At 44.2% G+C, this 24,003-nt stretch overlaps 2 protein-coding genes across 4 annotated transcripts; one reads left to right on the top strand and one right to left on the bottom strand.

The window, feature by feature from the left end:
- Positions 1 to 4,091: 4,091 nt before the first annotated feature.
- ZCCHC18 (zinc finger, CCHC domain containing 18) lies at positions 4,092 to 7,473 on the bottom strand. 3 transcript variants are annotated; one of them, XM_005863189.2, is made up of 4 exons: positions 7,211 to 7,473; positions 6,818 to 6,876; positions 6,511 to 6,634; positions 4,092 to 6,081 (listed from the first exon to the last, which is right to left on the bottom strand). In XM_005863189.2, the coding sequence occupies exon 4, from the start codon at positions 5,954 to 5,956 to the stop codon at positions 4,769 to 4,771; it is 1,188 nt and encodes a 395-aa protein (XP_005863251.1). In that variant the 5' UTR covers positions 5,957 to 6,081; positions 6,511 to 6,634; positions 6,818 to 6,876; positions 7,211 to 7,473; the 3' UTR covers positions 4,092 to 4,768. The 3 variants fall into 3 exon arrangements, with proteins under 3 accessions (XP_005863251.1, XP_005863252.1, XP_014392670.1); XM_005863190.2 differs by having other exon boundaries at positions 4,092 to 5,804; positions 6,511 to 6,876; positions 7,211 to 7,472; XM_014537184.1 differs by lacking the exon at positions 7,211 to 7,473 and having other exon boundaries at positions 6,511 to 6,962.
- A 139-nt stretch (positions 7,474 to 7,612) lies between these two features.
- On the top strand, positions 7,613 to 17,094 carry SLC25A53 (solute carrier family 25, member 53). Its single transcript, XM_005863191.2, has 2 exons — positions 7,613 to 7,680; positions 14,652 to 17,094. The coding sequence occupies exon 2, from the start codon at positions 14,683 to 14,685 to the stop codon at positions 15,601 to 15,603; it is 921 nt and encodes a 306-aa protein (XP_005863253.1). The 5' UTR covers positions 7,613 to 7,680; positions 14,652 to 14,682; the 3' UTR covers positions 15,604 to 17,094.
- The last annotated feature ends 6,909 nt before the right edge of the window (positions 17,095 to 24,003 follow it).

Here is a 24,003-nt window from a genome sequence, read left to right as displayed (position 1 = left end):
CAGTAGGTCAGCAAACTGCAACCCAGAGTAAACGAAGTAGAAGGTAGAAAAAAGCCTCCATTCTGTCAAACAAGTGTTCCTTAAAGAATCCATTCTTGTGTGTGACATACTTGCTCTTATGATGTTTGGCTAATCACTCCATGTGTGTAGACCTCAGGCTCCTCATGCATCATGTGCAGTAGTGATAGTACCTACATCACAGGGTACTGTGTACCTGAGACCTAACCCAAGCAAGGAGGGCATCCTTTGGAGTCAGTTAGCCAAGCTTCTCATCCCTGGCTCTACTACTAACTGGTCCTAGGTAGTTTCCTAATTTTCCAGCCTGTTTCCTCATCTGAATATGTGGCAACTAATAATAATATTAATAGTAATTATAAAGTAATAACTATCTTATGGGATTTCTATGAGAATTAAAGAGATACTGCATTTGAAAGGCGACTGGCACATAAATAAGCTTTCAATAAATCACAGTAGTATTGTGGTGATTTTAATTTTTGTCCCTATTATGGAAGGATCAGGAAGAGAAAGAAGGTTCAGCAAAGAAGACTGAGAACTAGGCACGAAAGGTCTGGGAGGGGAAACTATGAGATGGGTGTCTTGGAAACCAAGGGGGAAAAGTGTTTAGAAGGAAGGATATAATGCAAAAGGTTATTCAAACGTTAGTTTCTCCTGACAAAAGACTCATTTCATCTCTGAGCAACTAATGAGAATAAAGAAAGAAAGGAAGGAAAAGACCTATATGAAGACTATCAAACATAAAATTCTCTAAAAGCCGTACATTGGCTAACTCTTAATCTGATCAGAATGCCCTATTGTGCCACGTCTTCCAAATAAAAAAAAAATACATATTTCTTGAATAAAGGAAAAGCCAGTGTCACACAAAGTGAAATAGTTTCTGGTTTTCGTCATTTTGGTGAAATAAAATTTTAAACAATTTCAAGTTTACACAACAAAGAGGATGGAGGAGGGCTGAAAGGGGATGCATCACAGAAGTTTTCAAAGCAGCAATTTATACTGAACCCTAAAGCAGCTCCAATGAAAAGGAGGGTGGTGGAAAGTGTAGCATTTATTTATTTTTCCTTTTACTCTACCTGAGCCCAGAAAGAAATTATGATAGCATGGATTGTTTATCTGAGTAAGTCATTCAATGTGGGAAGGATGTGGAAAATCATTGCACTTTGAACTAGAAGAGTGGAGCAGCATTTCCCTCACCACTTACCTTTTTTTAATTTGTTATTTAATTAATTAATTAATTATTTTTTAATCCTCACTCGTATTTTTTCCATTGGTTTTCAGATAGAATGGAAGGGTAGGGAGAGAAAGAGAGGGAAACATCTGTGTGAGAGACACATTGATTGGTTGGCTCCCACAGGCAACCTGACCAGGTCCAGGGATCGAATCCACAACCCAGGTACTTGTCCTTGACCAGGAATCAAAACCCTCAACCCTTCAATCCTCTGGCTGACACTCAAACCACTGAGAAAAACTAGCCAGGGCTCATCACTCATCTTTATTTAGGTGCGGGTAAAAGTTGGGGAAGAGGTCCCTTGGGAGGCCAGCTGGGGAATATTAGGAGGCCCTGTGGCTTTAGGAGCCTGAGTGGAGCTACCTCCTGCCTGGAGTGAGGAAGGTGTCCCTTTGGCTTTGGAGAAATGGAGGTCACTGCCAGGGCCCCAGAGGGATGCAAGGAGTGGGCCTCTTTAGCCTTTGCTCCTGGCCAGTGCTCAGCTAAAGGGTTCCAGGCAGAGGGGCCCTCACAGTCTCCTGGTCAAGGGGTGAGGAGGTGGGGCTTACAGCAAACATGGAATGTGGGGTGGGGGAGGAGTGATGGCACAGCAGGGGAGGCTGAACCTCTACCTGCCTCCACCAAGAGAGAGTGTGAGTGTGTGGCTTGGGGTGGGGGGTTGTAAAATGAGATTGTGGGATCCTGGATGGAGCAGGAGTAAGAAGCCAGGGAGGAGCTGAGGGGTGATTCTGGAAGGAGGAGCCCTTTAAGTCAGGTTCTGGGTGCAGCAGTCCAGGAAAGGCTGCAGTGGGCTTCTTGCAGGGCCTGGCTTCTCCCCCTCCCCCTGGGCCTCAGCCCTCTTTGTCCCTATTAAGTGGGCCACCAACTGCTAGCTAACTAGAGCTCCAACACCTGGCTCCCCTCAGGACCACAGGGCCCAGAGTTCTGTGTGAAACCTCTGGGTCTGCAGTTCCTACCAGGCTTCCTGTCCATCTAAATGTGAGTCCCCAGCCTGGTCATCTGCCCCCACCCACCTCCTCCTCTCTCCTACTCATACATCTATGCTTCCTCTTCACACACCATCTCCCACTGCAGCACCCTGTCCTCTCAGCTTAGTTGGAGCCCCTATTTCCTTCCTGACAAGCTCTCTCAGGTCTGCATTTATTTCACTCCACTCCCTACATTAAATGAAATCATCTCTCTACCAACCTTGTGTTGCTCACAAGGATAGGAACTGATAAAACTGCAAGAAACATGGGACCCTTAGGGACTGAGGTCACATGTCATTTTTTTTTTTTAATTCTCACCCGAGAATACATTTCCATTGGTTTTAGAGAAAGAAGAAGGGGGAGGATGAAGAGAGAGAGACACACACACAGACATGAGAAACATTGATTGGCTGTCCCCCATACTCGCACTGACCTGGGACCAAACATGAACCTAGGTATATACCTGACCCGAAATCAAACCCACAACTTTTTTTGTGTACAGGATGACACTCCAATGAACTGATCCATGTGGCCAGAGCACACATAATTATTTATCACCCTCCAATCTGAGACCATGAAATGAAGGTCAGGAAGGTCCTTCTGCGTCTTCTCTCTCCTATTATTGCCCTTAATTCTAAAATGGTATGTGAGTTTTCTAATTCCCTTATTTTTTTTACATGCCCTGACATCCAGATTGCTTTTCATCCTGCCTTGGCTATTCCCATTCTTGGGTCGGGGTGAAGTAAGCTTGGAATTCTTGGGCTGCTAGTGTCCTCTAGCATGCAGCTAGGGTGAGGCTTGGAAGGCCTGAGCCTCCAGGTACCACAGTCCCAAGAGTAGCTAGTTTCTGTGTAATTAGGGAGGAGGCAGAGATGATAGTGTCAGCCCAAAGGACAGTCTTGTTGCTACTTCCAGGCATTGTCCAGAAACAGCAGTAGCAGCAATCTGTGAAATCTACCCAGGAAAGGAAGAGCTGCCCCTTCCCAAAGTGAACAGGAATGGAGCCCCTGAAGTACCCATTTACCATTTTTGCCCCCACCCCTGTCCCATCATCAGATTTCTCAGATGCATTAGAGAAGCATTGGGACATTATTAACAAGTGGATGGGGACTTGACTCAGTGACTTAAGAGACAGATCAATTGTGATAAGGAGCTCTTTGGGAGGAATTCAGTCTTTTTAAAAAATTTCTTTATTGATTAAGGTATTACATATATGTCCTTATTCCCCTATTACCCTCCCGCCCCACTCATGCCTTCACCCCCCTGTTGTCTGTGTCTATTGGTTAGGCTTATATGCATGCATACAAGTCCTTTGGTTGATCTCTCCCCCTTACCCCCATCCTACCGTACCTTCCCTCTGAGGTTTGATGGTCTGATTGATGCTTCTCTGTCTCTGGATCTGTTGTTGTTCATCAGTTTATGTTGTTCATTATATTCCATAAATGAGTGAGATCATGTGATATTTATCTTCCTCTGACTGGTTTATTTCACTTAGCATAATGCTCTCCAGTTCCAAATGTCCATACTACCCAAAGCAATCTATAGATTCAATGCACTCCCCATTAAAATACCAATGGCACATTTCACAGTCCTAGAACGAACTTTCCAAAAATTCATCTGGAATAAAAAAAGACCCCGAATAGCGGCAGCAATCCTGAGAAAGAAGAACAAAGTAGGTGGGATCTCAATACCAGATGTCAAGCTGTATTACAAAGCCACTGTTCTCAAAACTGCCTGGTACTGGCACAAGAACAGACATATAGATCAATGGAATAGAATAGAGAACCCAGAAATCAACCCAACCACTATGCTCAATTAACTTTCAACAAAGGAGGCATGAACATACAATGGAGTCAAGACAGCCTCTTCAATAAATGGTGTTGGGAAAATTGGACAGGTACATGCAAAAAAAAAATGAAAGTCTTTTTCAGCTTCCCTTTTCTTCATGTCTAAAAATTCTACTTTGGAGTATGACCTTCCTCATTATAGCTTCTATATTTAGTTTTCCTCTTTTTCCTCTATATTCCTAAAATTAATATCACACACAGACATTAAACTTGATGCTTATATATATTCATTGACATAGAAGGTCACCACATATAGTGCTTGGTGAAAAAATACACAGTATAGAACAGCACTTATATTTGATCACTTTTATGTATACATATATTTATCTGGGTACACAATTATAAGGAAATATACAAAAGGACATTCATCAAAGGGCTGACAATGGCTATATGAGTGGAGAGTTTCAGGTGATTTGTACTTTAGTTTTTCTATTTTCCTACATTTTTAAAGGTTTAACAAAGTGTTCTACTCCTTTCATAAAACAAAGTCAGCAAGGAAATAGAGGCACAGAGAATAGACCCTTAGGGAGACAGAAGAGGGAGCAGGGACAGAGGTCAGGCCATCTCCTCCACTTTGCTGGCATCCAACACCTCCTCTTCCATGGATTAATTCATGCAGATAGAAATCTACTCCCATTTTTCTCATCACCAGTTTTTTAGTATATCTAAGGATTCACTTAGGGCTGGGTCTCTCACCTTACTGTGGCTCAGAGGTCATTGTTTTCACTGGGTACCTCTTTTGACCCCTCCTCCTCTGTAGGTATCAGCTCATGCAAGGTGATGATCAGGTTCTCAAATACCTGGGCCTTGTTGCTCTCATTGTCACAGGTTTCCTTGGAGTGGCCCTCCTTTCCACAATATGAACAGTGGGTTGTGTATTTTTGCTTCCTGGCTCTACGCATATCCCCAGAACCATCATTCTTATACCCGGAACCACCACTGATGGAAGGAGACTGGACCTGGGAACTGTTGGGGGAATCAATGACCAATGTCTGATCCTGAGGTGGGACCCTGTCTCTGAGGGGAAGGGCACCCATGGATGGAAGTGGAGGGTCTACCAGGATCACATCCTCATCTGAGTCATTGAGGATATCATCTAGCTCTATCACATTGCAGTCAGCACTGCCGATCACTATCGGTAGGGAACCCTGAAATGCCACTGGGCTGGTTGCCCTCTCCACCATTGACTCAGATCTCCTGGCCCGCTTCTGATTAATAAAAGTGTCATCCCAATCCTCCTCCTCCCTTATCATCTTGATTAACTCCAGGAAATTGGGAAGACGCTCCTGCTCATTTGCATACATCCTGAGAAGATGCTTCAGCCTATAGTGCAGGTCCCCATTCAGCTCAGCCCCTAAAAGGAGCTGGTGCAGGCGAGTCTGGTTTGCATCTTTCTCGGCTATGATCCCTGCCTGAATAGCGTTTTGGAGCTGCACCTCTAAACGGATCACATAAAGGGAGGCTTTCTCCCCTTGTGCCTGCAGGGTGTTAAAAAATTTACCATGGGCAGTCACATTGTTTTCAGTCTCCCCAAACACCAATTTCATTGCGTGCAAGAAATCTGCCACACTTAGGTTGGGGTTGGCTGCCTGGAGCAAATGCATGACCTCCCGGGCAGGGCCCCTAAGGGTTTTCATCAGGCGCTTGAGCTTCTCCTCCTCAGACATATTCCAATCTGGCAGGACCCCATTGACTTGGATTAGCCAGTTTTCAAAGGTTTCTTCCCCTTGGGCTGGTACCGCTCTGCCGGAAAACAAATTCATGTTTCTTTCTGCCATGTTGAACCTTAAAGGACCAAGACTCCTCCCCAAGGACCTCAACATGGAATGGGCCCAAGGAGGCAAGGGTGTGTTTTGCCGCCGGCTATTACCCACATGAGTAATGATGCTAGCCATGACCAAATGATCAATGATCGCCTATATGTATAACAAGATGCTCAGGCTTTTAGAAAAGCCTAATTTGCAGGAGGAATTCCCAAAGCAATGTTCCTGGGCTCTGCCTTCCTTGTATTTCAATAGAGCTGTAAAAAAAGTGGCAGGGGTGGGGGGGGAGTCAATAAGGTAGTAGACCTCAGGGAAGCAGCCTGCAATAGGTTTCTCAACCTTCCTGAACATCCTGCAGTACATTTTATATTTGCCCACTGCCCTAAAATTATCCTTCAGGAAACTGTCAATTACAACCTTCTGGAGCTAGGGGATGTCCCATGCTTACAAGGATGCTTTTCAGAGCCACATCCATCCTCTCCTACCAATCCTCCAGGAGGGAGGAGGATGGGCAAACTGTAGCTTGGAATTCCAGGTAAGTGTGTGGAGTTGAACTGGGCGCTCAAAATAGAGTGCAATGGTCTAAGTCTTACAGATTTTTGGTAATAAATGAGATTAAACTCTTGGTCTCAGGTTTCAACTATAACCCCTTCTCAAAGTTTGCCGGTTATTTCTCAGATTCTTACCAGAGCTCGAAAACAAGGGCACGCCTTTATTTCACTTCCAGCCTCTGCAACAGGTGCCCTCCATGAGAAAGTTCCTTTCTGGGGTAGGTCGACCTTTTACCACTCAGGGTTGAATATTCCAGTCCTCAGATTGCATCATCGTGGAGGACAAGGCAGGGAAGAGAAGAATCAGAAGCAGCCTCATTCCCACCACCACCCAACCACCCAACCACTGCTGTATCCAGACAGAAAATTCTCTCTCCCATCTTCTGAATATAAGCCAAAGCGACCCCTACATTAAATTTTCCCAAGGAAATCTTCAGCCTACCAGCTCTGCAATCAGCCACACAGATTTCAAGTTCTCATTTGGCTTTGAAGGCCTACCACCTAGAAAGGGAATAGGAGTTGGAACGAACACCAACATATTCCCCTCCAGGAAGAGATGAAATGAAAAGGGTTTCAAGGCAGATAGCTAGCGATTCATCCCCACCCCTTTCCCCTAACTACCCCTCCTGAAAACGACCCCCCTCCTCAGTCTAGGCAAATCCTACCCACTAGGGAGCATCCAGTGACACCCCCACCTCCTCCCTCCAGCCGGGCTATGGGAGAGCTCCTTCCCCTGCCTCACAGTTTTCGATTCCCCAAGCGTGGAGCCGCCCAGTCCTGCTGGAGCTTCCCTTAGCCTTTCACCACACCAGGCAGTCGCACCCCCTTTCTTTACCTGTACTCATCCGGTGGGCAGTGGATGGTGCCGTGTGGACAGCAAGGTATGCCGCCTTCAGATCTCTGAGGCCCTGAGGCGGGGGTGGGGGTAGGATGTTGCTTCCTAGGCCACTAAGCGAATTGGGGCTGCTAGAAGGAGCTGCTCTGCAAGACCGCCCAGCAAGGGGGAGCTGAGTTGAGGCCTCATAGTTCCCACAGCAGCGGAGGCGGCCCCTGCTTACCCACAGGGCCCTCCCAGCAGCCATGCTTCTTTCAGCCTTTGCCCATTGAGACAAAAGAGCATAATGAGCCTGGCGGCGCGGCCAATCAGTGGGACGCGGGGGCGGCCTCCCTGGTCAGCCTCGGCTCAAGCCATAGCTAGCAAAAGGGGGGAGCTACTCGCGGGGGCTGCGGTACACAGGCGCGAGAGCCAGCGCAGTGTCAAGTGCAGCTGGGAAGCACCGGACTCGGCCGATTTGCATTTTACCCGTGAGTTTGTTGCTTTTCTCTTTGCTTCCCTTCTCCCACTCCCCTTCTACCTCACTTTCCTTCGCACTCTGCCACTGGATGTCTTAAGCACAAGGTGGGACAGAAATCAAGTGAACAATAAAAGTTCCTCACCTTTGTATAGAGGGAAGGGGGGAAAGCATTTACTGAGCGCTTTCTACTTGCAGATGCTCTTACATTAACATTCATTGATTCTTCTCAGCAGCCTTGGGAAGAAGGTAGCAGAGTGCCCATTTAATAGAGAGGGGGCTTAAGCGCCCAGGCAATATGGTTAGGAAGTGCGGAGCTAAGAGCTCATGCCCAAGTCGACATGTCTGATTTCAAAGGCTGTCTCTTGTGAACACTCCTCCCTCCCTACTCTCAGATTGAGGGTTAGTGGAGAAGAGCCAAAGTGGAGATGGGAGGGCTCATTTAGAATTACATAGAAATAGTCAGCAAGGAGTACTCTCTCTATTTCATAGATAAGGAAACAGAGAGGTTAAGTATGTTGCCTGGAATCACATAGCAAATAAGCATCAGCTTCGATTTTGCATCCAAGTCTGCTGCTCTCCGAATGCTATTTGCTCAATTGAGCTTTTTTTACATTGGTGTTCTCAAACCTTATCAACAGCAAGCAGTCTTGGTGTGCTGGTAGTGCAGAGGGAGGGGATGAGGAGGCTGCAGGGAGAGGGGTGTGGGAAGACATGGGCAACTTTTACATTACCCATTATACCCAAGAGGAAAGTAAGGCAACTTTCTTTCTCTTTTTTACACTAAAACGAGTTGCCAGTTTATTTTTTTTAAATAAAACAGTATTTCTACATCTTATGGCCCCAAAAGAGATAAAGCTCAGAGGTGAAATGACACCTGAAATTACAAGGTGAAGCCAAAATTTGGACCAAATCTCTCTGATGCCAGAACCCATGCTATTAACCAAAGTGTGGGTACAAGGCTGGCTGCCTCAGAATCATTTTGGAGAGTTTGTGAGAAATGTAGATTCCTGAGACCCACCTCTGGGGGATTTGGATTTACTAGGACTGGAATGGGGAGTGTGATTTATATTTTTAAATACTGCCATTGTTAATTCTGAGGTGTAGAGAGATTTGTGAACCACATCAGGTGAGTAGGCCTGCTGCCAATGTACCTATCCACAGTATATCTGTCATGAGATGCAACTCCAGAGAAGAGATTCCTACCTAGGGTCTTTCCTGAAATTGTTGGCAAAGAATTTGGACCCTGTCTATCTTTCTGAGTCCACAGCTTGGTAGATTTTCAAATAAGCAGCCACCCAGAAATGGTTAAGAACCCCTTCCCTACAACATTTCTTTATAGCATCTTCCTCTTTCAATTTGATTTTGAGAAAGAAGTGTGAGAACGAAACAATTGGATCTAAACCACAACCATAGCTCTCTGCTGCTGATAGAGCTCTTTCATTTCCTGGCTTCAGGACAGGTTGCTAGGTTGCCCTTCTGTGAGCTCTTGAGGGGACCTCTCCTTTGCTGGATTTGCCATCACTGGCCCCAGAGAAGTAGCAACTCCATGGAAACAGCATGCAGGGCTGTCCATAGTGAACGGGTTGTGAAGCCAGGGGCTGGGAAACCTGCTCCATTTTCTGTGACTTCTGGTTCTTGGAGAGCAGGTCTTTACTTCACTTACTAGTATGTCAATTATGGCTAGAAGGCTTCCTGTGGGTCTTGTTCTTGACTTCTGTTGCTTGAAAGCAAATGAACAATCTGATTCCCTTTTACTGCTGAGTTCATCTTCAACCTGCCAAGGTACTTCACCTGCTCCTTTCTACCTTCTTATTTACAGCCACAATACCTAGAGTTCCTTGAAGTAAACAATTCAGATTTGGAGATGAAGCACTTTCCATTTGAACACTGTGGACTTTTTCTTGCAGATGGAACAGTGAATGGGGTAGAGGAGGGAGGTAGAAGGTTCATCTTACACAGTCAGGAGTGATGCTGGAAGTAGCTCTTAGGTTTCCTTTCCAGTGGTTCTCAACCTTCTGGCCCTTTAAATACAGTTCCTCATGTTGTGACCTAACCATAAAATTATTTTCATTGCTACTTCATAACTGTAATGTTGCTACTGTTATGAATCGTAATGTAAATATCTGATATGCAGGATGGTCTTAGGCGACCCCTGTGAAAGGGTCGTTGGACCACCAAAGGGGTCACGACCCACAGGTTGAGAACTGCTGCAAGTTTAGACTCTTGCTTCTGCTCTCCAATCCCATGACATCTGACCCTGGGGTTCAGTAGATTCTTCTGTGTTTAAATTGACTTCCTCACCAAATTAGGTGATCTGCAGTTGATCTGGTGAGGGTGGGTCAAATAGGACAAATAATAGATCTTAAAGCTCTGACAAAAAAATAGTGAAAGGAAATGGATTGTGTAAATGTGCCTGGATCTGGTCATTAGAACAAAGTGGGAAGGTCTCTGCCCAAGGCTGGGAGGAAGATTTGCTCATTTGGCTCCAACTGGGTACAGAGCATCCCTTATCTCTGGCCTCAATATGTGGACTGCGTTCCAATTCATGGCTTTATTGAGACCACATTTTCCAATTTCTACAAAGGAACTTTAATAGTCCAAAGTTTAGGGAGATAAAAGCTTTCAGTTGAACAGTTGAAACGACAATGGTTGTCCTTGACTGCCTGCCTCTGTGCCAGGAACTTTCCATCTGATATCTTATTTAAGCTTCTCAGCAACCCTGTCAAGACAGGCATGCTATTCCATTTTGCAGATCCAGAAACTGATTTTTTGGGAGGTTAAGTAAATTGCATAAGCTACACAGCTGGTTAGTGGAGGTACTGGGACTCAAATGCAGGACTGTCAAACTCCAAAAGCCATGAATAGTTCTTTTTTGCTGTCTTCCAAATAAATAATTGAAAATGGACTCTGCAGATGACCCAGTACATTAGACTGATTTTAGCCTTTAGAACAATGTAGTTGTAATCTTTATTCCTGGGATCTCATTTTTTAAAGTGAAACTACTATTATAACTTGTGGAGCAACTTAAATACCAAGTATTGTGCTAAGCATTTTATATTTTTCATCTCATGCATCCTTCATGACAATAATTTTAAAGATAAGTATACTGAGGCACAGAGAGGTAAAGAGACAGAGACTTGGCCAAGGTCATAAAGCTAGGAAGTGGCACTGCAAAATTCAAACCCACAATGCACTGCAGTGTGGAAAACAAATGTGGCCTTCATTCTAAATCATCTCTCTGTCAGCCACAGCTGTATCTCCTTCCCATGGTATTCATCCAGCACCATGCACCACTCATGCTTTTAAGTCACAGTGCCTTAAGCCTCTTCCTCAGCCTAGAATACCTGCCCTCACTCCTCTACCTAATGAAGGTCTGCTTATTGGTTAAAGATCAAGTCAGATGTCCCTCCCTGAAGAAAAATGTTTGGCTGTTCCCTGTACCAGGTGGAATACATAGCTCTTGCCTTTCTACTCTGTCCTTGATTACACACTTTATTTTGCCTTCCAGTGTAGATTAGGTCATTGTTGACCTGTCTACCCCACTATATTCCTAAGCCCTTTAAGGTAGGTACAAAGTCCTATTCACTTCCAGCTCCACAGTGATTTACCCACAGTTACTCACTAAACCAGCGGTCGGCAAACTCATTAGTCAACAGAGCCAAATATCAACAGTACAACGATTGAAATTTCTTTTGAGAGCCAAATTTTTTAAACTTAAACTATATAGGTAGGTACATTGTTATTAACTTAATTAGGGTACTCCTAAGGCTTAGGAAGAGCCACACTCAAGGGGCCAAAGAGCCGCATGTGGCTCACGAGCCGCAGTTTGCCGACCACGGCACTAGATGGTCATACTGAATACATGTTTGTGAGCTGACCAACAGATTGGCTCAGGTATGCCCTGAATGAATGGACAAATGTGGGACTGGATCCTTGGATGGTCACACAGGCTGTCCATCTGGCCTAGTCTGGCCAGGGGAGTCTGGAATCCCCTGGGTTCACTTTAGTAGGCTATAAATGCAGGAGGCACAGGCCAACTCCAGGCCCATCCTGTGGTCTTGACTTTGAAATTCATCTTAATGGGGCAGATTGTCTGGGATTGTTTAATACCTTGACATTCACAGAAGAAAAGTCTTTCCCACCTCCAAATGAACATGGGATTGGTTCCATCATACCACATCATCTGGTTCTGGCTGGCCTGAGAATGTCCTACAGGAGCATTTGCTCTGTGGACACAGATGTGAGGTCAGGAAGCATCTTATTTTTATTTATTTATTTTTATTGAGGCCACCATGCTATGGGTGCTCAACCACTTTATCTAATTTGATTTTATTAATCTTCACAACTACATATTGAGAGAGATATGTTGTCCTTATTTTATAGCTGAAGAAACCAAGACTTGGTGAAGTTTCTTGAAAAATCAGACAACTAAGTAAGTGTGGAGGCAGAATTCAGTCTCAGGTCAGTCTGTCCTCAAGACTAGCATCTGAACAAGAAAAACTGGACTCTCCTCACCCCCATTAAATAGGAAAAATTAGATTTATAAAATGACAAATTAGATGTTTAAGATAAGATATGTCTAAATAATTCACCTTTAATCCCTGAAAATGACTGGAAAAAGGGGCAAAAAAAAATCAGGGATGGAAAAATACAATTAATTCCTCTATCAAATATTTGCCAAAATGCCCCCATGTCAATGCCCTGACATGCACAGTATGAGGATGCCTAGAGAGATTTTCACCCTGTTTGCTCATTTTATAACTCAGATGGAGGAGACTACAAGATGTAAATTAATTTCTAAAGGTCACATAGGAATTGGGAAGTTAACACAACTGGCACTTAGAATGATGGTCTGCCAAATCCTAGCTCCTTTTTCTCTGCTAAGTCAGCCTGCCTTATGCAGCTAGTCAACAAATGTTTTTAGGTTACTCAGGAAAGTATTGGAAGGAAGTGGTACCTTGTTGCACTCTGAAATAGAAGAAGAAACAGACATTTCCCTCATCACTCATCTTTATTTAGGTGCGGGTAAAAGTTGGGGAAGAGGTCCCTTGGGAGGCCAGCTGGGGAATATTAGGAGGCCCTGTGGCTTTAGGAGCCTGAGTGGAGCTACCTCCTGCCTGGAGTGAGGAAGGTGTCCCTTTGGCTTTGGAGAAATGGAGGTCACTGCCAGGGCCCCAGAGGGATGCAAGGAGTGGGCCTCTTTAGCCTTTGCTCCTGGCCAGTGCTCAGCTAAAGGGTTCCAGGCAGAGGGGCCCTCACAGTCTCCTGGTCAAGGGGTGAGGAGGTGGGGCTTACAGCAAACATGGAATGTGGGGTGGGGGAGGAGTGATGGCACAGCAGGGGAGGCTGAACCTCTACCTGCCTCCACCAAGAGAGAGTGTGAGTGTGTGGCTTGGGGTGGGGGGTTGTAAAATGAGATTGTGGGATCCTGGATGGAGCAGGAGTAAGAAGCCAGGGAGGAGCTGAGGGGTGATTCTGGAAGGAGGAGCCCTTTAAGTCAGGTTCTGGGTGCAGCAGTCCAGGAAAGGCTGCAGTGGGCTTCTTGCAGGGCCTGGCTTCTCCCCCTCCCCCTGGGCCTCAGCCCTCTTTGTCCCTATTAAGTGGGCCACCAACTGCTAGCTAACTAGAGCTCCAACACCTGGCTCCCCTCAGGACCACAGGGCCCAGAGTTCTGTGTGAAACCTCTGGGTCTGCAGTTCCTACCAGGCTTCCTGTCCATCTAAATGTGAGTCCCCAGCCTGGTCATCTGCCCCCACCCACCTCCTCCTCTCTCCTACTCATACATCTATGCTTCCTCTTCACACACCATCTCCCACTGCAGCACCCTGTCCTCTCAGCTTAGTTGGAGCCCCTATTTCCTTCCTGACAAGCTCTCTCAGGTTCTCAGATTCACACTGAGCATTAATTTTTTCTTGAGCACTGCTTCTTCCCTTTTTATAATGGTTCCGATTCAGAGGCAATTCTGTCTGCCCTCTCCCCAGGACATATGGTAATATGGAGATGTTTTTTGTTGTCATAGCTGTTTAGGGCACAACTGGTGCTACTGGCATCCAGTAAGTAGAGTCCAGGATACTGCTAAATATCCTACCATGCACAGGATAGGCACTCGAACAGGGGTGGGCAAACTTTTTGACTCGAGGGCCACAATGGGTTCTTAAACTGGACTGGAGGGCCGGAACAAAAGCATGGATGGAGTGTTTGTGTGAACTAATATACATTCAAAGTAAACATCATTACATAAAAGGGTACGGTCTTTTTTTTTTATTATTTTTATTCATTTCAAACGGGCTGGATCCGGCCCGCGGGCTGTAGTTTGCCCACGGCTGCACTAGAACAAAGAATTTTCTGACCCAAAATGTCAATAGCGTCAAGGCTGAGAACCTCTGTTCTCTCATACAAGGTTAGGCATGGAAATTGCTAGGTGCAGAGTCTTTTGGTGCTGAATTTCTAGGAACAGCTTCTCTTTCTATTCCTCATTCTGGATAGGGGAACATGAAATAGCTACAACATAGGCAAGAATCTACAGAAACAGAGTAGAGGAAGACTCACCACTCCTAAAACTTCTAATTTTTAAAGACAAACTTTTGAATGCCTTTCTGCTGTACAAGATAGTGCCACTTTTCAGAAAGAGAATAGCAACTTATTACTCTAGCAACTTATCAAATGTGACTTTTCATGTGGTGAAAACAGAATATAATAGGTTTTGGAGCCCTCCTTCTCCAGTTTTATTCAATCTTAAACTTCCTTTGAATATTAGAATATTTGCTGTGTCAGCAAAAACACTGTAGAGGCGACTCCAGAAAAACTATATGCCTTTGTTTTAATTCTTCCTTAAGAGAGTTATTTCTCAGAAACTGGACCAAAGAGTGGCTTGTTTCCTTAAAGCTGAGTTTCTCGTGGTTCTCTTTCTAACTAAGCAGTGAAAATGCTCACCAACAGATATTATAGTCAGCCTAACTTCTTCCCCCCAACTCTTGCCAGTTTATTCCATCTGCACCCAGTTGTCTCCAGCATGGGGGAACCGAACCACTCTCCCGGGAAGGAGCTTCAGCACTGGACGCGAGCAGAGACTCCTGGAAAGAAAAGCTGGCATTCCCAGGCCTATGCCCTTGGGGCCATTTCCAATTTTATGTCTACTTTTCTGACCTTTCCTATTTATAAGGTTGTATTCCGGCAACAGATCCATGCTGTGGCGGTGTCAGAGGCTCTGCGACAGCTTTGGCAAGAAGGCCCCCAATACTTCTACCGGGGAATCTACCCGCCTCTTCTCTCCAAGACATTGCAAGGGACTCTACTATTTGGGACTTATGATAGCCTGCTGTGCTCTCTCTCCCCTGAGGGGCCACACTCTCTGGGACACCGCTGGGCTGCAGGGCTCATGTCTGGTGTGGTGGAGGCTGTGGCACTCAGCCCCTTTGAAAGGGTGCAAAACGTGCTCCAGGATGGTCGCAAGCAAGCTCGCTTCCCTACCACCTTCAGCATTCTCAAGGAATTCAACTCTTATGGGCTTTGGGGGCGGCTATCGCTGGGGTACTATCGTGGTTTCTGGCCTGTCCTTCTCAGGAACAGCCTGGGGAGTGCTTTGTATTTCTCCTTCAAGGACCCCATCCAGGATGGCTTGGCAAAACAAGGCCTACCTCACTGGGTCCCTGCCATGGTGTCTGGCAGTGTCAATGGAACAATCACCTGCCTAGTTCTCTATCCTCTGATTGTACTAGTTGCCAATATGCAGTCCCATATTGGCTGGCAGAGCATGCCCAGCCTGTGGGCCTCTGCCCAGGACATGTGGGACACTCGGGGCCGAAAGGTGTTCCTGATCTACCGTGGAGGATCCCTCGTCATCCTAAGGTCCAGTGTGACATGGGGCCTCACTACCGCTATCCATGACTTCCTTCAGAGGAGGTCTCATTCCAGGAAAGAGCTGAAAGACTGACTAGCTTCAGAAAGTGTGACCATGGCAACTTTGTTATTCTAAGTCTTCTCGGGTTGGTCTAAATAGCTTACTTCTTTGGCTTGGTTATCTAATACAATCATTCTTTAGCATATTTGAACTGTCAGTGCACTAGAGAAGTTCCCAACCACCAACTTGTTGGGAACAGACAAAGCCCAGTATCCTTCCTTGGTCAGAAAGAGAAAGTCACTCCTGCCAGTCCACAGCTTCAACAGCCTTGGACTTAGGAGGCCTATAAATAACTTGTCAACCAGATGAAATGTCATTTCTTTAAGGAATTCTTTGATAATAAGAGGAAAGTTTAAAAGAACTTTAATTAGGCACTGTGAGTTTTGGGACCCCTCTTGTTCTCTGGACCAAACTGAGTGGAGGACCAGGAACTCCAAGTTCAAAGAACTAAGCTTGACTCTTATGATGGGGATTGCATAGAACTTCTCAAATGTCTATATTTTCATGACATTGTTCACTACACCTATCACCACTACTCTCATTTCTCACAACTATGGGTAGCTTCAGGGTGGCAGTTGTAGCTGGGAATTCTAAATTAGACTTGTTTCAATTGATTAGGTGCCAAAAGAACTGTTGAGCTGGAAGTGGCAGTGGGGAGAGTTGTGGTTCCTGGATATATAGAAAGAATAGACTTTGAAGGAAGAGATTTAGTTGCATGTAAAGTAGAAAAAAATTACCATATATTGCTTTGAATTATCTGCGGGGACATTTTTGTTAGCAAAGCAATGGTATTGCCTAGAAACCACTTTAGTTTCCCTAAGAAATCATCACAGATCATTGCATATTTTATTGCTGTCGATATAGTCACTGTGACATAAATTAAAGATCAGAAATCTTAGCCTGTAGTTCAGAGCCATTCAAAATATAGTACTCATAACTTTTAGCATTTCATCACACCACTCTCACTTACATAGATTTCATATACCAGCCAAACTGGACTATTGTTTTCTCCTCCAAAATGCCCCAAACTTTACCATGGCCATACTTTGGCCCACACTTATTCTCTTCACCTCCAGCGCCCCTTCTCCACATGCCAGTCTGCCAAAATCCTTCCAGAACCTCAAAGTCCAGCTTAGAGGCCACCTTCTCTGTGGCGCCTCTCCTGATTACCCACAACTGAATGTGATGGTAGTCTCTTGTGATAACTTAATATATGGCGCTGATTCCATTATGTCACTAATGTCATGTGACCCTGTGTTCTTGGTGTTCTTCAATACCTCCTACTAGACTGTAAAACTCCTAGAAGGCAGGGATTCTTGTACACATGTTTAAATCTTCTATTGTGCCTAGGTGCTCAATAATGGTTGAATTATTGAATTGATTATCAAACTGTGATACGGTCTTTATCCTCAGGGAGCTGTCTCTTGTACATGAAGATAATGTCACCAACTCACCCTCAGCAAGAGACATACTTTTGGGGTGTGATTTTGTTTTCTTTTACAGTGGGACCTTGACTTAATTCGTTCCGAGACCGAGCTCATTAAGGAGCTCGTTAACTCAAATTACTCTATCAACTCAATGCAAAAAATCGGCCGAGAGACAGCTGGTATCTCAAAAAACTCGTTAGTTGGGACACTCGTAAGTCAAGGCCCCACTGTATTAGTATATTTAGTTTTGTGTTAATGATGCTGCTGCTGATAATAATGATAATAAATGGCTTTTAACTGGAACATTTGACCAGTTTGTTATTGATGGTATGTTTGCTATTAGCAACACTTTAGGAACTGAAATTTCACTAACAGAAACATATTGCTTAACAGTCTCTTTAATTTCAGCTGGAATTTTGAGGATTTCCAAGATGACATATGTTGCAGTTTCCCCCTGATAGATATGATAATGACCTCCACTTGCACATCCATACCCAACTGAATTCATCATTTGTAATGACATGATTGTAGATCCTTGTAATGAGAATTCCTCACTGAATATCATAAAAACTAGACACCACTGTAGGTAATACGCAATCAGAGAGCATTTGCCAGCAAGGTCAACAGAAAATGGCTGGTCCAGAATAACTGCAGATGAGTTCCCACGTCTGATCCCATGCAGACTTAGATGGGATAGGGCAGTACTCTTCCTATAGACTAAAGGAGGGAAAACACAGTCTGCAGAAGTGACAGCAAAATAGAACAGCAGCTAGTTATATTTCAAGGCTAGCTCAGAAGAAAGAAAATATTATTTACAAAAATTCGTAACTTAGTTATGATTTTGGTTTTTAAGCTGAAAAGGAAAGGATACATTACTGTATCTACCCACGTTTTTATGCAAGAGATGCATTTATTTCCAACTATGCTGTCAATTTCCACTTAAGTCACTGCCAGTGTATGTCTCTTTCTTCATTTTAACTTATTTGGAAACTATTTCAAACTTTTAAAAAATTGCCAGCATAACTAAAGTATATAGAACACCCCCATGCTCTTTACCCAAATTTACCTACTGTTAACATTATTTACAGTTGCTTTATTATTTGAGACTTCATTCTCTAGCTACACACACACACACACACACACACACACACGACATTGTTCCTGAACTATCAAAGAGTTGCAATTGTAATATTTCTAGATTCAATGTTTATAGAATCAAATTATTTTAAAAAGACTGTTTTATCTCTATGATAATGGCACAGTTATTATAGAATATTAGAAAATCCAATTTCATGGCATATTTTGAAGCTACATTGGTGGTAATTGTTTCAATTTACTATATTTGCCTTTATAAAAACTTTAAATTTACATTAAGTATGTTAATACCTGAAGTTATACAATTATAACATAAACACAAATTTACAAATAAAGCATGTTATAATTTAAATAGTTTTTTCCAAATTGGTTCATAATAAAAACATAGGTAAAATTATAAAATTATATAAACCTATCAACTTTTTCCATTTAAATCTTCTGAGTAAAGTTTGAGTGTAATAGTTTCTAGTAATTTTAAATGTCCATATTTAGTTTTGTAAAGTTAATGTGGTTATATTTTCTGACGTTTAAAAATGACTTTTGAACTTGAGATCCATAAAATAAGGAGGTTTTTAAATACTGATGTCTCTAAAACTTATAAAATGTAAAATTTAACACTGAAGATACTTGGTATAAAAAGTTGAAAGAAAAATAATAAAATTCCCTGTATAAGCCCTATGTATTTTTGTCTAAATGTAAACTACATCAGCTTTTCTAAAATACAAGGTGAAATAATAAATGATTAATGTATTAACACAATTATATGGTTTATGATACTTAATTTTGCTTTTAAATTTTATTTTAAAACATGAAATAGCATTATAATCTAACTACATGTTTGGGATAACTGCATATCCAAATTAATAAAATAATGTTACATATGATTGAAAAAAGCATTATAGATCAGGAAATTTTGAAAAGTTTCATGAAAAGAATAAGATGAGAAATACAATATTTTTCTGTTCTGTTCACTTCAATTTCCCTGTTTCTTTGATACCATCTTCCTTCTAATCAAATCTTCAACACCTCTTTCCTCATCCTCAATCCCAGTTGGTGACCTAGATTTCCATTTCATTAAGAAAGAAGGAACATTTAACAGAGAACTGCCAGTTAAAAGAACATTTATAAAGCTATCAGCCACCTAATGACTACCCAGGACAAGAAGTAGAACACCTTGATTACCCTTATTCCCCTCACTCCTCCTGATCCCCAGTCCCAAGTCATGACATTCCTCTACCTTCCTAGAGGTAACCCCCATCCTGACTATTGTGATTTCATTTTTTTCCTTTTCTTTATAGGTTTATCATCTATATGAGTAAACAATACAGATTTGTTTTCATAGATATTTATACTTTATATACTTGGAATTGTGACTGTCTTCTTTCACTTCACATAATTTGTGAGATTCATTCATGTTGTTGCAGGTAGCGGTGGTTATTTCAATCATGATAAATTTACTTTAAAAAGTCTTCATTCCTTAGAGCAATTTTAGGTTCACAGCAAATTTGAGAGGAAGTTACAGGGGTTTTCTATACATTCCCTACCTGCACACATACATAGCCTCTCCCATTATCAACATTTCCCATCAGAGTAGTACATTTGTAACAATTATCACTTAAAATCCAGAGTTTATATTAGAGTTCACTCTTGGTACACTTCTTATGGGTTTACCAGGGGTGGGCAAACTTTTTGACTCGAGGGCTGTTATGCCCAGATTTCAGGATCCCCAAGAAACCACATCAGGGAGCCAGCCAGTCCGATGCAAAAGCATAAGAGTCTTTATTCGAGCTAGCTCGGCTCCCCCACCTTGCCGACGCAGCGACAGGAAGCAGAGAGAGAGAGAACTCTGTGTGGAGAGGGGTTTTATAGGGGGTTGGAGTAAGGGGAGGAGAAAGGGCTGTGGCCTTGCCGATTGGCCAGGCGCAAGTCGGTGTCTTGTTCCTGGGTGTGGCTAGCAGAGGCTGACTTCCGGGAAGCTCCTTGCCAAGCACATGGCCAAGGTAAGATGGAGCACTTACCCTGGGGCAAGATGGAGGGCGTAGCCCTTACCCTGGGGCAAGATGGAGGGCGTAGCCCTTACCCTGGGGCAAGATGGAGGGCGTAGCCCTTACCCTGGGGCAAGATGGAGGGCGTAGCCCTTACCCTGGGGCAAGATGGAGGGCGTAGCCCTTACCCTGGGGCAAGATGGAGGGCGTAGCCCTTACCCTGGGGCAAGATGGAGGGCGTAGCCCTTACCCTGGGGCAAGATGGAGGGCGTAGCCCTCATTTCAAACGGGCCGGATTCGGCCCGCGGGCCGTAGTTTGCCCACAGCTGGTTTAGACAAATGTATAATGACATGTATCCACTATTATAGTATCATACAGAGTAGTTCCACTGCCCACCACTCAAATCCTCTGTGTTCTACTGTTCATCTCCCTCCAGCTTCTGGCAACCATTGATCTTTTTACTGTCTACATAATTTACATTTAAGATAATGTTATATAGTTAAAATCATACAGTATGTAGCCTTTTCAGATTGGCTTCTTTCATTTAGTAATGTGCAGTTAAGATTCCTCCATGTCATTTTATAGTTTGAAAGCTCATTTATTTTAAGAACTGAATAAATAATGTATCACAATTTATTTATTCACTCATCTACTGAAGGACATATAAGTTGCCTCCAAGTTTTGGCAGTTATGAATAAATTTGTTATAAACATCTGTGTACAGATATTTGTGTGGACATGTTTTCACTAACTTTGGATAAATATAAAGGGAAAAAATTGCTGGATTGTATAGTAAGCATATGTTTAGTGTTTTAAGAAATTTTCCAACTGTCTTCCAAAGTATCTGGCTGTACCATTTTGCATTTCCATTATCAGTGAATGAGAGTTTCTACATCCTTGTCAGCATTTCCTGTTGTCAATGTTGGGCATGTAGGGCAATTCAATCCTTAATTGCCACTTGTAAGCTTCCTGCCACAGGAGAACAACAACAACAAAAACAACAAAAAAAAACAGGAAAAACTTGCTGGACACCAGGAGTCAGACAATACAATGAATGGAAACTGTCCTGAGGGCATCTGATCACATCCCCACTGCATTCCAAGCCCACCAGCTCAGTCCCCAGGCCCACTGATGACAAAAGTTTCCCACCAGTGACTGCATATAAGGATGAAGCTCCAGCTCCTGGGTCCTGCCATCATGGATCCAATGTCTCTGTGGCTCAGTGCTGTGCAGCCCTTCCCTTTGGGTTTCCCATCCTCATCCCCTTTCCCTAAATAAATTCAATTTTTCTTAAATCACCATCTGAGATGGCTATTTAGCACCATCCACCATGTTCACCTTTCATTTTGGTGGCCCTATGGAGATATCCAGAAGGGAAATCCCTTTCCTTCCCTTCACCTCATCCTACCACCAATCCCTAGAGACTTTAGTCTCAGGGTCCAACACTGACCAAGGCTTTCTGGACACCCAAGCAGCGGCAGGAATGCCAGATTATCAGGCTTTCTGATTTCTACTAGTGGGTGATGTTAGAAATAAGGTGAGTCCTGCAAACAAGGGGTCCACGTGGAACACAAAGCCACTGGGGAGCCAGGCAGTGAGGCAGGATCTTTACTCCTGCAGGAGGGCGCGCAGCACATGGTGTGAGAGCACACCCATACTGAGCAGGAGTCCGCTCGGCTTTTATTCCTGACCCACGTGACCTGTCCCTCACTCTTGATTGGTGCCAGGCTCACAGTCGTTGTGATTGGCTAATTTAAAGGGAGGGGTTGGCCTTTGCCATTTCAAGATGGCGGCTCCCAGGGGAGCTGCAAGTCATGTGGCCAAAATGGTGGCTGCCAAGTCATGTGGCCAAAATGGCGGCTGCCATGTCATGTGGCCAAAATGGCGGCTGCCATGTCACGGGAGCCACAATGGCGACTGCCACATTACGCAGTCTAAAATGACGCTGTCTAGCCGAAACCAGTTTGGCTCAGTGGATAGAGCGTCAGCCTGCGGACTGAAAGGTCCCGGGTTCGATTCTGGTCAAGGGCCAAGGCACAGGAGCCAAAATCGTGGTTGCCAAGTCATGTGACCAAAATCGTGGTTGCCAAGTCATGTGGCCGAAATGGTGGCTGCCATGTCACGGGAGCCACAATGGCAACTGCCACATTACGCAGTCTAAAATGACGCTGTCTAAACTGTTCTTTCACAGAAAAGATCGCTTGTTTTTCTCACAAGGCCAATCATGGAATTCTCTACAGTCAGCTCCCTTCCTGCTGGGAAAGCCCTTTTCCTTCCCATCTAAGACTGTTATGGCTGCACCCGAAGCACCAAAGACAGCCCCTGGAGCAGAGTGGGGATGTCCTGTGGTGGAGGCCGAACAAAGCCATCTGGCAAACACAGGGGTGCCCGGGCGTTGCTGAGCAGAGCAGACCTGTGTAGCTGGAGGGGGTGCAGGTGTCACACTGGATGAGGCTGACTTGCCCAAGAGCTGCCTCCCAGCCAGACTGTATCACAGGGAGGAGCTGTTTGGTCTGAATCGTCTTGCTTCACCCCAAATCGGAGACGCTTGTTGGCCATGATTTGGTGCCAATGACCATCAGTTGACATTTATTTTGGTTTTTTTTAGAGTTCACAAATTCATTATCAGACCAAAAAGTCTAAGATTAACAGGCATAAGCTTCATCATAAGGGGAGAAGCTTCATCATGACAAAGGTATGTAATGTTTAGGCAAATCCTATATAATAAAAGGGTAATATGCAAACTGACCCTAACAGCAGAAAGACTGGGAATGACTGGTCACTATGACACACACTGACCACCAGGGGGCAGATGCTCAAAAGATATTGCAGGAGTGAGTAGATAAGAATAAGCTCCTTGCAAAAACAACAGGCATCCTATATGATAAAAGGCTAATATGCAAATCAACCCAACAGTGGAACAACTGGTCGCTATGATATGCACTGACCACCAAGGGGCAGACGCTCAACGCAGGAGCTGCCCCCTGGTGATCAGTGTGCTCCCACAGGGGGAGCACCGCTCAGCCAGAAGCCAGGCTCACAGCTGCTGAGTGCAGCAGCAGTGTCGGCAGTCTGGCATCCCCCGAGGGCTCCCAGACGGCGAGAGGGCACAGGCCAGGCTGGGGGACCCTCCTTCCCCCGCCCCCCGAGTGCACAAATTTTTGTGCCCCGGGCCTCTAGTATATGTATGTTCTTTGATAGAGTAAAATGCATCTCTTTAAAATTCCTTTCAACGGGGTTTGTTTAGGACAGCAGCGTTTTCTTTTCTTTCTTTATTGAATCTTAGTAATTCTTAAAAGCATAAGGGATATCCATTCGGAAACTATGGGGGATGTGCCCACAACCAAAGTAAAGCCCTTGACCAGAATCGAACTTGGGACCTTTCATTTCGCAGGCCAACGCTCTATCCACTGAGCCAAACCGGTTAGGGCGAATCTTCATAATTCTTAAAAGCATAAAGGATATCCATTCGGAAAATATAAGAGAGACTCTGTGGCCTCAAAACCAAGTCAAATCCTACCCTCTCACTAGTAATATTCTACCATTATATAATATTCATAAATAACCTTCAGTGACCGCTATGAATGGAGCTTGCTTTGTGTTAGAAGTACTTGAATACTTCAAAAATGCTACAGCTGGAGAAATGTCTTATAAATAAAGAAAAAGCACCTAAGATAGCTTTTTACTTCTTCAAAAAGTCTCTGGTGTTACAAATTTTCTTTCCTCTTAGCTCTACAGTTTTGATTTTAAAGTCAACACCCACGATGGACTTGCAGGCGTTATGGGTGAAGCGCCCCACCAGGCTGGTCTCGCCACGTCACCGGAGTCAATGATGATGACCTGCAGCTTGAAGTCGGCTGGCCTGGGGGGCGGCGTCCTCCTGAGGGCCTGGCCCCTCCGCCTCCAGCACCAGGTAGCTGGTGCCC

The sequence above is a fragment of the Myotis brandtii genome, unplaced genomic scaffold, assembly GCF_000412655.1.
Source record: "Myotis brandtii unplaced genomic scaffold, ASM41265v1 scaffold1739, whole genome shotgun sequence".
NCBI classification, from domain to species: domain Eukaryota; kingdom Metazoa; phylum Chordata; class Mammalia; order Chiroptera; family Vespertilionidae; genus Myotis; species Myotis brandtii.
This window is presented reverse-complemented; position numbering and strand designations above follow the sequence as displayed.

Excerpts from the sequence above, each read along its gene's own strand:
- SLC25A53 (XM_005863191.2), top strand. The coding sequence starts at position 14,683 with ATGGGGGAACCGAACCACTCTCCCGGGAAGGAGCTTCAGCACTGGACG.
- ZCCHC18 (XM_005863189.2), bottom strand. The coding sequence starts at position 5,956 with ATGGCTAGCATCATTACTCATGTGGGTAATAGCCGGCGGCAAAACACA.